Genomic DNA, 17,883 nt, shown 5'->3' on the forward strand with positions numbered 1-17,883 from the left:
AAATTTCAATCTTCTAGGTGTAAAAGTAAGCCCACCAAAAATTTCTACAGTACTCCAGATTCCCGTATAAAATAGGATCTCAGGTAAAAATTCCCTGAGACATCCCTATTTATACTAGGATCATGGTTCGTACAGCATTCTTTTTAAATAGAACAGCCTTTCAAACGGTACCATTCATATGTCTCCATCATGTATCTGAGGAGCGAAAATCGCGAAAAAAGGGATATTTGTTAATTTTTTTTTTTTACCTTTTTGCTCCTCTGGACCCCCTGTTTTATCGCAGAAATCTCAAAAGAATCTGGAAAATATTAAGGGAAGGGGTGCACTGAATGTGTGTGCAAAATTTGAATCTTGTAGGTGCAAAAGTAATAAAAAAGTCATAACAAAAATACTTTTAGTTATGACGTCATCACACACTACGTCTCGACGCAGAAAGGCGTGAAAGCATATGTAACGTGTTCTACAATGCCTCCAGGCTTGAGAAAGAAAACAGAAGTAAAAAGCTTTTTTGGTACTTTTTTAAATCGAATAATGAAAATTCTAGCCTATCACCGAAAAATAGATTATATAATTTAAAAGAGTTAAGTGGTCACTTCAAAAAAGTGGGGGGGCAACTGCCCCCTCTTGCCCCCCTAATCGCCGCCCATGCACAGCGCTGCAAGCCGGCCAGAAATGCTGGTGAAAATGCTACGAAATAGAACAGGTTCTATCAACAAGAAATGCCATAGGATATGCCATGGCATGTTAAATGCTATAGCATTTCCTACTTTACATGGTAGGATATCGATGATACGACTTTTCCTACGAGAAATGCTTCCGTCTAAAACTAGCCTAAGTTTTATAATGATGATCATAAACTATAGTAGAAAGTTTGTCTTTGAATGCGCACTCTGATTCGTAATTAAGTTATAGAGCCTTATTCTGTACTAAACCTATAGAAATTGAGAAACCGTTCAAAATGTACAGAAATTAATTACAACTGTTTTGTTATTATCTTAAATTGAAACGTAGATTTTTCGTTCCGATGACACAAACCGTTACTCAAAAAAAAAAAAAAAAAAAAAAAAAAAAAAAAAAAAAAGCGATCGAATGAAAATTTCATTTACTCAGATGAGTCAAGCTTTGGATTCACAGTGATTCTAACAATATCTCACATAAAAACTGAATACGATTTCGAGACCTCAAACGGAAGTAAGAATTCGATATTATTATCGAAGGAATTGTTCAGCACGTGTGGATGGAGACGTAGAAGCGATATAGTCATAAATTATTTGTTAAAACTGTTGTGATTTTCACGAGTGTATATTTGTTACTATTTTAATCGTAAGTTTACTACGAAATGAATCAAGAGAAATTGCGTAAACTGCAATCAGCAGTTCGTATTGGGGGCAAAGGCACACCCAGAAGGAAGAAGAAGGTTGTCCATGTTACTGCCGCCACGGATGACAAAAAATTACAAAGCTCTCTGAAAAAGTTGTCCGTGAACACAATTCCAGGAATCGAAGAAGTAAATATGATAAAAGAAGATGGGACTGTAATACATTTCAACAACCCGAAAGCACAAGCGTCATTAGCTGCAAATACATTTGCAATTACTGGCCATGCTGAAAACAAGCAGATCACCGAAATGCTTCCGGGTATTCTTAGCCAACTTGGCCCAGAAGGTTTGAATCAACTCAAGCGATTGGCGTCAAGCGTTGCAAACACAGCTTCTGGAGGGAAAACAAGTATCGATGAAGATGATGATGTACCCGATTTAGTGGAAAATTTTGATGAACCGAGCAAAGAAGAGGCACCCATTAATAATCCTCACGAGCGGGAAAAGAAAGAGAAAATTAGCTTTTTGGTCAGTGAGAATAAAGAAAATGAGCCTGAACCTGCAGCTGCAGCGGAAGAAACAAAGCCCAAGGGAGACAGGTGAGCATGAAACAAACTTTGGACAATCATAAGTACACACCATAATAGAATTATTTATGTTATGTGCAATTAGGTTATTGTTTAAGCTGTATGAGGCATCTTTCAACTGATGTGGTATAAACCTCACAAATATTCAGGAGTCTCTTGTTTATTTATTGACTTGTAAATAGGCAAATGTTTGATACTAAACTGGGGTTAAGTGCCGTATCGCCGGACCTATTTTAGGAAATTTGTCGGGTAAATTGGAGAATTATTTAAGTTTGTAAGAATGAATTAGTACAAGGCAAGTAAGGGAAATAGTAAAAGAGTTGTATTTGTTGAATGGGTAACTGTTTACTTTGGGCAAGGCAGTGATATCCCGTCACTGTTAGTATTAATCACAGGTCTCATTGGTTCCTTTCTGTTGCTAGGGATTATTCATAGACTATGTACGACCTTAAAAAGGCAGTAATAAGGGTTCTTTAATTTACTACAATATTGCCCTTGTACTTAATGCAATCAGTTCCTGTCACTGCCTTGCCTAAACTAAAGATTTGCCGTTGAATGTTTTTGATGATGTTAGCAACACTATGTGGAGGCGGATGGACTATTTCGCAGAGAAGTGCACTTGTTTTACTATACGGATCAAGAAATTGTAAAATGTACAGAAAAGAATTACCCTAAACTCTTCCTCGTGTTCGAGGTAGTTCGTGAGAATACTGAATTGTCTCGTACCTTGATCTATTTTTACGTGGAACTCATTTGACATTAAGTGTATCTGGCTCCTGCTATTGCACATTAGGTTCGATTTACAGTTTGGAAGATAGGTATGTGGTAGGCCTATGGATCTTACATAAAACCATATGATATAGATTCACGTCTCCTATAATTTCGAGTCAGAAAAGCGACCGTAAATTTGACTTGTCATTACTTGAGCAGATGGTTCTACCAAATTTTGACACATCGTGAAGGAATGTGTGTGTAAGTAATTACTAGGAATTGAAAAATCCAGTCGCCTGCTCGCCAGTGGCGAGTACTTATGAATGTTGAGTGACAATGAAAGTATTGTAAGTGTGCTCTTCCATTCTCGTTTATGCGTATATCCCCGTCGCTGACGTGTTTGCTCCTTACGGATGCAGGTCCTGCTGCCGCTGGGACCCTCCTGCTCTGACTCGGTTAGATAACATTCGTGCTTTTAGTGGCCACCTAGCACAAGTTTATTCGGGTTTTATACATTAGTTTTTATGCCATAAGTCCACACTTTTTATACTGAGACCTCCTGAAGTCATTCTGCAAGTAGTAGTGGCGCTACTCATTTAGTGCAAGTTGACACATTGCCACCCCAGGTATCTGTCGCGACATGGTCACACGAAAATAGTTGTAGGCTGCAGGCCCATTCTTGGCCCAAGTTGACATTTGGCACACTTATGCCGGACATATGCTACATTGGTACCCAATTTCAAGGAAATCAAAAGGGGCAGTCAGAGATATCACTAATCCAAAATTTTCCCGGGATTTTCTGGGGGTTAAGTTCCAAAGTTGGTCGTCCGTTTCTAGTAAAATTTTGAAAATTTACCGGGAAGAAATTGATAATTTGCTCGTTTGTGTGCTTATCAGCCCTATTTCCATTTTCCCTTCGTAAAATAGTTCAGAAATGAAAGGATAATATCGTAATATATTTGTGTAATTATATTATCTAGAAAACACAAAATAGTACTTAGAAAACTAACCAATTTTTCTGAGGTGGCCTTCAGTCAGTAAAATCTTAAATGAATTAAAGACTTTTCAGAATGGAAAACATACCAACGCAAACTATTCCACTAAAAAGTGTTCTCAAAGAACTAAGTAATTACATGAAGAAATTTGGCAAGGTTTTAGAATACAGGTCCCCATTCTCGTTTAGCTGTAATGAAGGCAGAAAACAACGTACCCTTCGGGGCTCTAACCCGGCTTCACTCGCTAACGCTCGTTCGGCAATACTGAGTGAATCAAATATTAAACTTCGGTACAGAAAGGAACCAACCTAGCTGCTAACCTATATGGGGGACCTGTGTTCTAGAACCTTCCCAGAAATTTTAGGTATAATTTTTATCTTAGTTATAATTTCAAAAATGTGTAAAAGTGGAATTGTTACTTATGAGCAACCAAAACACCAAAATTTCACAAAACATAAAATAAATTATTGACCTCAAAGAGACAGACAGAAAAATATTACCTCAGCAAATGTCCGTTCATATTCTGTTTTGTTCTATTGTTAGTTCCTTCCGTCATAACTTATGTACTGCAAATTTCCCGCAGTTAAAAATTTTATTTATTTTAATCCGTGTTATTTTCGTCACTTAGAAATCCAAGATTAGACAAGATAGGGATATATTTTCGAGACGAGACTATTTTCATTAGACGAGACGAGACAAATCATTAAGTCTTGTCTCGTGTAGCCCCGTTTCTTGAGGATTGCTACAGTTGCCAATTATTTTGTATAGTAATTTGTGTTTTAACAGAGCTCATTGCACATATTTGTTTTTAAAAGGATAATTCTAAATTATTTCACGCGGCACATTATAGTTTCTGGACTGAGATGTCTACTATCGGCGCTTTATTCGTGTGGAAAGAATATGTGGAGTTTTAGTTGAGAAACCTTGGAGAAAAAAAAAATGTTTACCGAGAAGTAGGTAGAGTGTCACGTATAGATAGATGGCACAATAGGGCAAATTATAATCATTATTAAGTGTGTTGATTTTACGTAGAATAGTATTACTCAGGAATTTTGTTTCTTTGGCGATAATCCTTAAATCATATCATCATAGGTATTCTTCCATTATTGGCAGGTCACTTGCCGCAGCCGAGAAGCTCTCATGCACCACGATCTTCAGCTAACCTCTTCGTTTCCATGTACATTTTTTGTGTTTTAATACTGTTCATCAGTTGTAGCCTTTTTCGTGTTCTTTCTCTTTTCCTAACACCATTCCTTCTAGCACGTTTCTCATTATTTAAATCATATGCTTAATTCGAAATACTTACAGTATATTCGAAAAAAAAAAATCAATACCTTTATATACCGATAAGCATTGCAGTTTGAAGCTTTACTGGTTTGTATAAAAATGTTTCACCTGAAGACTTTTACAGTGTTCACAAATGAAAAAAAAAAAAAACCTTTTTAATGGAATAAAAAATGCATTGATGGGTGTAAATTTTTTACATAGAGCTATCTGAGTTCTGACTAAAGACAAACGTTGGCAGCTTTTGTTTCACGAAAGCTATATTTTCATATAAAGTAAGGTGTTTCTTACTTTATCACTGTTTTAATATTGTACTTAACTGATTTGTCTGACGTGTTGCTTTACCACTCCTTTTCTTTTGCCACTGGATTAAATATCCAGTTGCTAATAGAATCTATTTGCGAGCTTAAAATGTAAGGAGACGCCGCTGTAAAGAATATTCCGAATTGAATAGTTTCCAAGCTAATATAACACTTTTCTCATGTCAAAATTTAAAGCGTAAAACTCGAGAGTAAAATAGTGATAAAACAATCATCCAAGAATCAGGCTGTGGAGGGAGTGTGACTTGAACACCATTAAAATGAACATAGCTTATCCATTCTCAGTATGATCTAGCGGTTAGCATACCGTGTTCCGTATTACTAGAATTCGAATCTTACCCATTCCCACTATTTTTTCTTTTTTCGTTTGGTTTTCCGTTCGGGAAAAACATTGTAGAACAATAAAAAAAACTTATAAGTTTTCGAGATATCGTCAAATGCAAGCATCAAACGAATATTATCAAAATAATGGCTTTTGCTATCTTGTTATATAATTAAGTAACGCTACGGCGGATTTTGCTGAAGACTTGCGTTGAGTTGATTTTAGTTTAGCGTCCCGTTCAGCAGCGAGGCTATATGAGACGTGGACCTACTGATTAACGTGGAATCCGAACCACATGAGCTCCCGCCGGGAATCGAACCCGGGTCTCCCACGCCAAAGGCGCGTATGCTAACCGCTTAGCCACGAAGGAGCTCATTTGCTGAAGACTTATTGCTACAGCCATGTTCCATATATTAGAACTTGATAGTTTCCGATTAAGTAGTGCTAAAGAGGACTGCCTTAAGTGTAAAAATATATCAACTGACAAGACAGTGTTACTAAACTATAAAATTATATTTCAGCAACTTTGTAAAAAAAATTCAAGGATCACTGTATCTTTTCAAATTACTGGTAAAGTTTGCAGCACTGTTGCGTAGGGTACACATATTTTTATTCGCCCTTATCTAATCATCTTTATGGATCTAAAGAATCCAGCTGGTGAATTCGAACACATCATAACAAACGAAATAAAGTAACTAGACGCTCAATTTGCCATCATTCAGGGTGTCTATCGGTCACGAAAAAGTCACGAAATCAGAAAACTGTCATGAAAGTCACGAAATTTAGCTTTTGGGTCACGATTTTTGTAACTGTGCAAATGTAAGTACAGATTGGAAAATTTTGTTCTATAAAACGTCAAAATTCACCACCAAAAATGTTTATGGTTGACTTTAGATGCTACCAAATCGCAAGCAAAGTACGTTTCTGTTACATGGATGAAAATTCGGCCTAATTCGCACCCAAATTCGCTCTTGAAAATGTTAGAAAATTTTATGATTGGGTAAAGAAAAGGTCACGAAAAAGTCACGAAATTTCATTTTAGAATTTTAGTAGACACCCTGTCATAACTCTTTATCACATTCGGCAGAATAATCAGCGCATTGATTGGTATTTGAATTACCTTCTTCCATTCTTGTATCGAGGGAAGGCGTAAAAGTATCTCACTCTTCTTGAGGCATGGTATGTATGCACAGTGGAATGAAAACGTTTGGGAACAAAATCAACCAAAAGACATCAATATACAAAAATTGAATCTTTCTGAGAGTTTCTCTGTTACCATGCACCTTTTAGATGTTAATTTTAATGCGACATCAAATGTATCTTGAAACGCATTACCGACTGCGTTGTTTTAACCTTTCAAATTATATCAGCTATTTTTAGGTGATAGGGTAGAATCTTCATTATTCGATTTAAAAAGTACTAATAAACATTTTACTATTTTTTTCAAGCCTGGAGGCATTGTAGGACACGTTACATATGATTTTATGCCGTTCTGTGTTGAGACATAGGATGTGATGACGTCATAACTATAAAAAGTATTTTTATTATGTCTATTTTTATTATTTTTTGGCGGGCTTTTGCACCTAGAAGACTGAAATTTTGTAAACACATTCAGCGCACCCCTTAATATTTTTCAGATTTCTGCGTTAAAATAGTGCGAGGGGAAGGGGGGGATGCGTGTCCAGAAGAGCAAAAATGTAAAAGATATTTTGTAACAAAAAATCCCTTTTTTGAAGAGTGATTTACGTGCCATGATCTTAGGATAAATAGGGATGTAATATTACATCCAGGGCATTGTGGGGATGTTAGCCCGTCCTTACTATTCAAGATAGAATCTTGAAATTTTGTACATCCCTTAGTATTTTTCAGTTGATTTTGAGATCTGTTGTGTTAACACGGGGGGGGGGGGGGGAAGCGGGTTCAGAGGGACTCAAAATTTAAAAAAAAAAAATCCCTATTTACCTCAAAATTTCCCCACTTCAGGGAGACGATAGGGAAATGTGAATGGTGCCGTTGGAAAGGCTGTTCTATTCTGAAGAGAATGAGGTACGAACCATGATCCTAGGGTAAATAATGATGATGCTGTAGCTGCGTGACTGAAAGTCTATAATTTTCCTAGAAAAAGCCATAGTGGAAAAGGGTTAAATAAGTGTATCAACAGAAGAGGAAAAAAAAAAAAAACTTTCATATCGAATCATCTTTATGCACCCAAACTTCACACTTGTGAATTACTTTACTGTTGACACCGAATAATGTAGTACGTAAATTTCCAGATATTGTTCGCTTAGTCATTTAAACACTGTTGTCCGTACTGTGAGAAGATATTTTGTTTTATACGCTATTCAAAACTTGCGTGATAGTTCTACTTATATAACAACATAGCAGAGTTAATACACTAATTTAACATTATTTGTTTCACGGTAGTAGGTAACGATATCTCACATAAGTACGAAGTTTTCTGCTGTTCTACAGTATCTGTTCTCTCCCTGACGTAATTTTTTGATGATGACTTTGTTTATTCACTAATGCATATTCTACGGTTCTTGTGCTTTAAGTATTTTGACATGAGGAATGTATTATTTTAGTTCGAAAATTATCCATTCGGAATATTTTTTTTACAAAAGTATTGAAAAAATGTTGTTTTAAAATTTTGATAACACTATTGAGTCAGTGTACATATGTTTGCTTGAGGTAAGATTAGTTCTCTTTGGAACTACTTTCGTCAAAAACCATTACTTGAATTCGTATATTTTGCAGTGAATGCAATCAAAACTGTACCAATCCTTCTTTTCAAATAAATCTTCAAGTTTGCAACACTGCTACGTAATAGACATTTCTTACAAGGAACCCTAGATATCTATCAGAGCCCGATTTTCATGAAACTTTGTATATAGAGAGAGTACCTTGAGAAACTCTCACAGCCAAAATTGTAGCTGCAGAGTCCAAGACGTTGGGACACTAGGGCCCGAGAAAGATCAAAAATTGGAACGTCAGTACATTAAGGACATGGTGAGAAAATGCACGTTTTTCTTTAAAACTAATCATTGTAACGACACGAAATGAGCATACATGGATACGAGATGGTCGATATGATCAGTTAAAAGTTATGAAAAGATTATTCACCATCTTAAAAGAGGCCATGTTGAAACTTGTGCGATTGGTGTAAATGAGAAGAGGGTCATCCGATGCATTAATTTGAACTTAAATAACCACAGAAACCTGTTGGTGAAGTCTGCTGTGGGATTACATTATTCCTGTGCTTCTGGTAGAGTGATTTAAGTACAAAATAAGCAAAGTGTATCTCATGACACTCGAAAAGATGCAGGGTATGGAGCGCTGTAGGTGGACTGATATGACGTTCTGATTTCTGTTCGAATTAATTTAACTCTAATAAAAAGTTAAAAGGTAATGTCAACCATGACATTATTATGAAGATTGAACGCGTCATATCAGCACATCCACACCAGTTGCATGTTGACTGTGACACAAATGATGTAGTGCTAAAATTTTATTTCGCTCGGTTTTCTAGTTCCTGATCCCACTCATAGCGCTCCATAATCTGCATCTGCTTGAGTGTCATAAGATATCTTGTACCTAAACCACTCTACCAGAAGCACAAGAATAATGTAATTCCAGTGTTTGATATCTTGTACCTAAACCACTCTAACAGAAGCACAAGAATAATGTAATTCCACAACAGACTTCACCAACAGGTTTCTGTGGCAATTTGCGTTCAAATTAATGCATCGGATGACCCTCTTCTCATTTACACCAATCGCACAAGTTTCAACATGGCCTCTTTTAAGATGGTGAATAATCTTTTCATAACTTTTAACTGATCATATCGACCATCTCGTATCCATGTATGCTCATTTCGTGTCGTTACAATGATTAGTTTTAAAGAAAAACGTGCATTTTCTCACCATGTCCTTAATGTACTGACGTTCCAATTTTTGATCTTTCTCGGGCCCTAGTGTCCCAACGTCTTGGACTCTGCAGCTACAATTTTGGCTGTGAGAGTTTCCCGAGGTACTCTCTCTATACACAAAGTTTCATGAAAATCGGGCTCTGATAGATACCTAGGGTTCCTTGTTAGCTGTCTTGTATACTGTATATACCCAATTCTAAGACGCAAGTTTTCTGCCAAAATTTCAGATATAAATTGGGGGATGCGTCTTGGAATCGCATACAAAACTGCTCCGGCGATGGGGATGACCACAGTGTGTGCCGCCGCTCATTTTCCGGAACGCACGCAAATCTTGACATTTAAATGTTCAGTTTGGACAAATAAACCCGTATGATTTAATTTCCACTGTAAACTTCTTAGTTGCTTCATTGAATATCCATGATGCGTCTTAGAATTGAATACAAGAAATTGGCATAACTTTTGAAGTTTAGAAATGGGAGTGCGTCTTGTATATACGGTAGGTAACAACATGATGTAGTGTCATTTGAAAATAAAAGAAGTGAATACAAAGTTGACAACGCTGCATTACTTACGGTATTGGTAATAATGCCTTTATAGTGTAAATCATGTTTATTAAAAATTCTTGTAGATTGCTTAAGTACGTTTGAAGTTATTTCAATTCATCTTAAAACTTTACCATTATCTGGATTCACTTTTTCTAATTTTTATTTATTGTGCCGTAACTTGATGCCTATTATCAGCTAAAAGTTGGGAATTAATTACACCTTCGGAGGTACTATCTAAATCTGTTCTAAGAATGTACTAAACCTTTTCGTAGTTAGGAAGCATTCCCGGTGAGTGATGATTGGATTCCACTTTAAGCTTAGGGTTGCCATATTTTTCAGAGTTTAAAATGGAAGATCTCGTGATCTTTAGGAAAAAAAAAAAAAGTAAGATATGTCATATTGTGAATTTACATATGCCAAATATATAATTATGTTTAACATAGTAACATGGAATATTTTTGATTGGAAAATGGGTTGATTCTAGTTTTATTTAAAAAAAAAAAAAATATACAACATAAAAAATATATTACAATTCCCAGTGGGAAAACATTTGGCCCGGATTCCACGTTAAGTCGCAGGCCCTTGTCTTTCATAATCTCAGTACTAGAAGAGAGCTACATTCAAATACAACCAAATATATTGCACAAATCTTTGTTGCCTTTAAACTATATTTTAATGAAGACATTTTATACGTTCAAAAATATTTTTAGGGCATATCGAAATTGATAGGCATTTGGATCTCTGATTTTATTAATTTACACACTACGTTCTGTTCTTTGACATCAGTGTATCACGATCGATTGAAACTGCGGTATGGTCAAGACGATACTATTATTTCAATTAAAAAACAAATTTTTTTAATCGCAAGGTTGGGATGGAAGCGTTAGTTGGGTTGCAAATTAAATAGTGTGGAATGACAGGTAAGTCCATGGGTGTTAAACTCACATTTTTAAATAGTTTTACTTTTAGACATGTTTAATAGTTTGATACATTGTTTAAGATACTTAGAAGAGTTTATATATGTCTGACATCACCACCCCTCGTTATTTCTTACAATACAATTTGTAATGTTAGTAATTTTATTTCGATCCAGCTACTCGTCCTTACCGAGGGGCATTGTGGTTACAGCTCATACTGTAACTTTTAAATCAATTCCAGTCCCGAAGTTACTTTAAGTCGACATTATCTGCGATTATAGCGATAAACACGCGAATAGATCAAAACAGAATAGAAGGTTGGGGTGCCGGCTAGATAGGAGATAACAAATCCAGCTGCTGTATTTTCTCTCTGAATACCAAGTTACATCGCTGGGTTGCGTTGTTAACAATATGTGAGAAATCAATTCTCTAATTAAAAGAGAAAAGAAAATAAATCATACTGATAAGTCGTATAAAATTTTTTTTTGAAATGTCTAGGATTATGGTTTTTATTTATCCTGCCTTCATAACCCTGTTTTGCCTTCGGACGTTAAAGCTAAAGAAACTTTTCCCCTATCTACATGTAATCTAAATAAATGAAGTAAATCTATTTAAACCAAAAAACTTGAATGACTTTTGCCAGTATTATGTAGTACTGTCTCACCGAATCTATTTTTACACTTCCTATTGTAATTTTTGTTTTCTTTAGAAGAACAATTAGTGCGCCGTATTGATGTTTAGGTGGGTTTACAGCAGCCAAAAATAAATTGAGGGTAAACCATATAGAACAATAAACAAGAATTTTAGGAGTGATTAAAAAAAAAAAAAAGATAGATCGAAAGATCACGATCTTGGCCAATAATAATTAGTTTTTGAATCAGGGGCCACAAAATTTTTGAACGGCTCCTAAGTCGAGTTTTTGTATTTTCTACGGAATAAGCACATCATACTGAGTTAAGTGACAGTTTGCGTTTGGCTACATTGTATGTAGTTCTCCAGATACAAGGCGTACAAGAAAATTTTTGATTGAAATAAATTCGATCTTTTGATCTAATTAGAGACACATTGTAGAATTCCGCATAATTTATTAATGTGAATAGTTTTCATATAAACAATTAATTGAAAATACAGGGACACTTATTAAGAGTAATCAGAAACCCGAAATCAAGTCACGAAATATTTTTGACTAAGTGTTCTTTAAAAACAAACAAAAAATCCGATAGAAGATCTAAAGCAATAAAAAGATGGTAGTGGTGTTGTTCCCAGAGAGAAAGAAATATTAAAGTGATGAACATGGAGGCACAAGGTAAGCTACTTTTCTTGAAAACATATCTTTTAAATTGCTTGAAGAACTATTTTTTTCGTTTATCAGTTTCCTTCACTGTAGAAACAATGTATGTCATCCTTGAAGTATTGCCGATAACTTCGCTCGTTAATAACTGTCCTGTCTTGTCATTATCTTATCCAGGCAAGAAAAAGAATAAGCATCTGCTATTGTGTAGAATTAATTATTAGTAATTGTTCAAACATTACTTTTTAAGTTTCATGGTTTGATGACATGCTGTTTTCCCATCACATGTACTCAAAACATTGAAAAAAGAAAATTCCGACATTATTTGTCTGTAGAATCTTAACTATTCCACATTACTTTATTCTAAATAACCAATACAAATATCAGTCTGAATTGTTTAGGGGAAGGAGACTTAAAACATGCGATGTTTTCAAGCAAATATATACATTCAGTATACGTCTCAGCAGTATATATTGTTTTAACGGATATGCATTGAAACTTGCAAAAAGTGTCGCAAAATACTTGTATTTTGATTGCTATTTGGAAGTTTAAGTGAGTACACATTTGTGTTTAATTACTATGAGACAGGGTTGTTGGAATTCTGATTAGCCCAATATTCCCCAGTTTTTCTTTTTTTTTTGGGGGGGGGGTAGGGGGGAGGTAACCCCAACACAAAAAGCACCTTCAAAAATATACTGGATTGAAATAATAACCTTAATGTGATTATAATTAGGTTTTTTAATCTCTTAGTAGATGTCTAGTTTCAAAATTTTGTCGGAAGGTGTATCGAGGGGCGCAGTCCATCAAAGACTCAGCACAATATGGGAATAGTGTCTTACCACAACGGAGTGTATACGAATGGATTGAAAAAAAAAAATAAATAAATAAATAAAACATGGTCACACAAGTGTTATTGCGTAACACTTGTGCAACCATTTTTTAATTTTGCATGGATTCTGTGCCCTTGATACGAGTACATCTTCCGATTACGAAACCGGATCACTGCTCGTTGTTCCTCTTTGGCGCAAACTTCTGATGGAGTGGCCATGACCTATCTGCAACAAAAGGAAGAGAAATGTAGGAATTAGGATCAAACTTTCATAGCATGAGCACAGTAGCATAATAATAAAATAAACGAGGACAGAGTTATAGCTACATTGCGAATTATTTTAGACGTACCCTCGTATAAAAACTCTCACGTAATTTTTGAAAAAAAAAAAAAAAAAAAAACTAAAAACTGATACTGTAGAACTATACCACCTATTGAGATGAAACATTAAACTGCAGTATTGTCCAAAATATGAATATCAATTGACGTATCACATAGAGCTGAATAAAATGGCATGGTTGAAGAGAAACTTTCATGTGCTGGTTTCGAAGAAATCTAGAAGAATTTTTATGGAGCTAATAAGTAAACCCTCATGTGTTTAGTTGCGAAAGAAAAATCTAGAGAAACAAACTTTTATGGGGCTAAAAAAAGAATATAATTAGTTGCAAACTATTTTTTATTCTGTTAGTAAAAATTATTTATTTACTTATTCATGTACTGTACATGAAAACTAGCAGTTTTTAATTTCTCCAACAGTGACGCACATACCACTTGTAACTGTAATAAATTGATTTTTTTTTTTTTTTTTTTTTCAATTCATGGATGTATATAAGATATTGTACATGGTTGCGTTCCTGGTGTAGTCAATTCGCAGTGGGATGCCTGTGCATTCAAAAACTTCACCACTGCTTGCACTTCATATGCGGCGGAGCTGCAATAGAAACGTCCATCTTCAATCACTGCCACGACGCTACTTGGGAGCACTAGGGAAGTTCCGCTGTCACATGCGCCATGCGGTTTCTTAGCTATGAGGCGCGTGGGAAAGTTATTTTCTGGATGCGCCTCATATGTAATTGCATACATAGCTATAGAACGAACGCGACAAAAGTGCAATATATTTTTTGTGTATGGAAAATCATCCACGCGGCGCTGCACGGGAGAGCCGTGTGTATGGAATTCCATACACATGGCAGTCAACGTGTTAAAGGGCATAATCGTGTGACGTTAAACTGAAAAATATTTACTTTGCCCATCTACTCGAGAATTTACGGCCAAAACATGTACATCATATATCAGATTGGGTTTGTATTATTGGGACGCCTCGTTTTCAGAACTGGCGCCTAGGTCAGTAGAAAATATTGCGAGTCCTGTATACAAACAAAAAATACGTTAAACTTGTAATAATCTCAATCCGAATAGTAAATGATAAAATGTTTCGTTTTTCTCTTTGCAGTAATTGAAGATGAGTGTGCTATCAGACTGGCGATCATTTTCTCAACAGAAGGACCTTCTTTTGGTGCGGAATATGGTCGACATTGATTCTCACCATGGAGAACAGATTGGTAGCATTTCTTTGTGTTCAAAAGAAAGATAAAATAAAGTTTTGAGTTCTCCCCCAACGCTGTCCGCAATTTAGAATTGTAATTCCTTGTAGTTACTATGTAAAACTTTCGTGACTTCGAAAAATTTTCAATCTCAGTAAAACATGTATGTATTGGGATCTTTCGGAAAATTTCTTGGTATAAATGTTTGCTGGTTCTGTTTCTTTATGCTTAATATACTTCTTTTCTTTACTTCTATATTTTGATTTACATAATGATCTGAACTATTTGTCAGTAACGTGTTAAAAGTGTTAACTTATATATCTTAACAGCAACGCTAAATTTTGTTAGCACTGTCTTAAAATCATTGCAAACTAGAATACAATGCAAGCCCAACAATTAATCGATCTTGTCTATGAAGGTTGGAAATACTTTCAATTGGATTAATTTATCCTTTTCCTTGCATATACATGTCTAATCCGTGTACAGTGTAATAATGAATTTTGTAAAATTACCTTGTAGGATTTCAATTCAATCTAGTCTCATTGAGATAGCATGGAGGACCTTTATCCATGTAAAATACTGTAATGTGATGTACACTGTTCGCTTATATATAGAATGATTAAACACGTTCACAGTAAGTATTCTTGCTTGTGTAGGGGGAAGAAAAAGAGTAAACATTTTGAATCACTTTTTTTAATTAAACAATTTTTAATATCTTTCGAAACTTATTTAATACTTTCCCCTCAAATGCGTTTATTGTATGAACTACTCTTAGTAAATGAAAATTATACTATTTCTGAGTGAGCATCAGTGAATTTCTAAGTTAAGAAGAAGAAAAAAATGCTGGCAAAACCCTTTTAATAGTTATAAATATTCCATTATCTAATAATTATTCGACTATTCTCTAACATTGCGTCGTAAGCATCTTTGGATTATGGATTATCAATAAGATTAGCATTCACTATAAATATTAGCTAATGTAAGGCTAAAATCTGGCGTGTTTTAATTTTTCAAACAAGCAGATATCATAAGTTGATAACCTTGGAAATGAATTAGTTGATTACAAACTTAGTACCTGTACTTTACTTTTTGATACCACTTGAGGTTTGAGTGATCATAAAGCCTTAACAAATATATTTCTTTAGGCCAGCAAACCTCTTCGTAACTTCCCCTCATATAGCCAGTGAAATAATAGGTGGTGGTTTATAGAAGCGAAATACTTGTCAATACAGTACTTTAATATTGTACAAATTCAGAAATTCGACCCTAAAGTTGTCGAATACCTGCATTTTAACCTTTTTGGATATTTCGTAGCTGCTCGTTCACTTAAGAGTATCAGAATATTTTGCATATAGGTAAATATTTCACAAGATGTGAAACATCGAATGATGTATACATTATTCAAAATGGCGATTCAAAGGGAAGAACATTTCACCCTTATTTTTAAACAATGAATCTTAAAATTTATTGTGTCAGTACTATTTATAAACTGATTGTAAATTTTATGAATTTAAAAGAAATAACTTTTGATTTATTATTCAGATTTACTACAAAACGTTCTTCCTCATTCTCAAATAACTATTACTTTGTAATTTTTTTACTGCATGTATATTCTAGTTGCTTTAGTTTCACAAGTTAGGTTTTCGTATGGTTAGCTATTTTTAGGGACGTGTAGTAAATATTTCGTAAATTTTGTCAGTTTTTTTTATGTCACAAAAATGAGGACACTTGGATGTACTGGTTTATAGGAATGTATCTTTGTTGCTGTTAATTAATTTGTTGACAGTTAAGAAATAACGTACTGTGTATTCTTGGGCTTTGTCATCTGTATAGCTAGTTTAAGACAAAAAATGTAGAAAAATTGTATTGAGCATTTTTTATTTAGTATTTAGAAGACCTAAATAATGTTTTCATGAATGTTGGCGTATTAGACAACATTAGCTTGAATGGTGCAGTAAGGCCCTACAGCTGATCCAAAATGGCGATCAACATGGTACTGAACAACATTAAAACGAATCTGCTGCGGTGGCTCAGTGAAAGAGGGTACGTAGGGTCCTTGGTTCGATCTCAGCTCCCGCCAAGTGAACTTAGTGGTGGACAGACACCGTATACATGGGTTTTCTTGGGGTTCTCTGGTTTCCTTCAACTTTCTTCAAAACACCGTGTGCGTGCGTTTCCTCGGGGTTCTCCCGTTTCCTCCCACTTTCTTCATTCCAGCATTTTCATTCATTACTCATCATCACCGTCTCCTTTAGCCTCACCGGCATAACCGTGGGACGTAAAACTCAAAGATTTCATTTCATTTTTTCAACTTTCTTCATTCCACTATTATCATTCGTTTCATCACCAAGAAAAAAAATGAAAGAATGTAAGTGTAATTAGCTTGTCTGAAGTTTTCGAGGTAAACATTTTAAACAGAAAAAGTAGTCTGACCAAGAACAGTAATTAATAACTTAAGGGAAAAAACTGCTTGTGTAATGGCTGTGGCATTACTACAGCAGAAAAGAGAGAACTTGGTAATAATGGTGTAGTGGCAAAGGGATCCGCACTGCAAACAGTTCTAACAGGCATAAGGAGGCAGCGAGATTGCGATGAATATTCAGAACCCTGATAATGAACACATCTTTCTGGCAGGTACAGTATGAGACTCGTTTGTCGTTTGATTTCGAGTTTAACGTCCCTTTTCAACACCAAGGTGCCTAATTTTTAATGCGGGATCCGAGTCGTCGCAATGCGTTCAAATTTGGAGGCTCTTCCACCAGTAATCGAACCTGGAACCACGTGCACCAAAGTTACAGAAGACTCGCGTAGTTAATGTATGTGTAGGAAGAGGTTGGGATGCTAGGTTCAACCATTCGTAGAGATAGGGGTCAGATTGTAGCTGTTGCGAGAGAGAAAAATGTTATTTGGAAGCGTAAGATATCATTACTTGATATTTTTGCAGCAAAAATTCGAGCATAAAAACCGAGGACCATTACTCGCGAAAGTTTTATCTTAAGATGCAACCTGCTTGACCTATGTAATCTTCTAGAACATACGTTCTTGCTAATGGAATAAGCTTTTGACTGCTGCAGTCGAACAAATGTTCTAATTAATTTAGACTATTGTTATTCTGATGTTTCAATGTTTAGTTAAGCATGTGGGGATGATTTAATATGATCAAGAACTAAATAGGGTACGTCTTGTTTGGAAAATTTCAGTGTATAATGAATTTTGTGTATTTAGAAAATATTGTGTCTAATGCAAACAGTATATTCGAGGTGATAACGCAACAGTTTTGACATTCAGATTT

General features: G+C 35.2%; 1 protein-coding gene across 1 annotated transcript; it reads left to right on the forward strand.

Moving 5' to 3' along the window:
* The first annotated feature begins 1,196 nt into the window (after window positions 1-1,196).
* Window positions 1,197-16,457, forward strand: LOC145666866 (transcription factor BTF3 homolog 4-like). Its single transcript, XM_081734447.1, has 2 exons — window positions 1,197-1,917; window positions 14,501-16,457. Exons 1-2 carry the CDS (start codon window positions 1,340-1,342, stop codon window positions 14,505-14,507), a joined length of 585 nt encoding a protein of 194 aa, XP_081590573.1. The 5' UTR covers window positions 1,197-1,339; the 3' UTR covers window positions 14,508-16,457.
* The last annotated feature ends 1,426 nt before the right edge of the window (window positions 16,458-17,883 follow it).

This window comes from Thermobia domestica, chromosome 12 (genome assembly GCF_964235325.1).
Source record: "Thermobia domestica chromosome 12, izTheDome1.hap1.1, whole genome shotgun sequence".
Classification (NCBI taxonomy): domain Eukaryota; kingdom Metazoa; phylum Arthropoda; class Insecta; order Zygentoma; family Lepismatidae; genus Thermobia; species Thermobia domestica.

What these genes read in the sequence shown, in the direction of transcription:
- LOC145666866 (XM_081734447.1), top strand. Translation starts at nt 1,340, where the DNA reads ATGAATCAAGAGAAATTGCGTAAACTGCAATCAGCAGTTCGTATTGGG.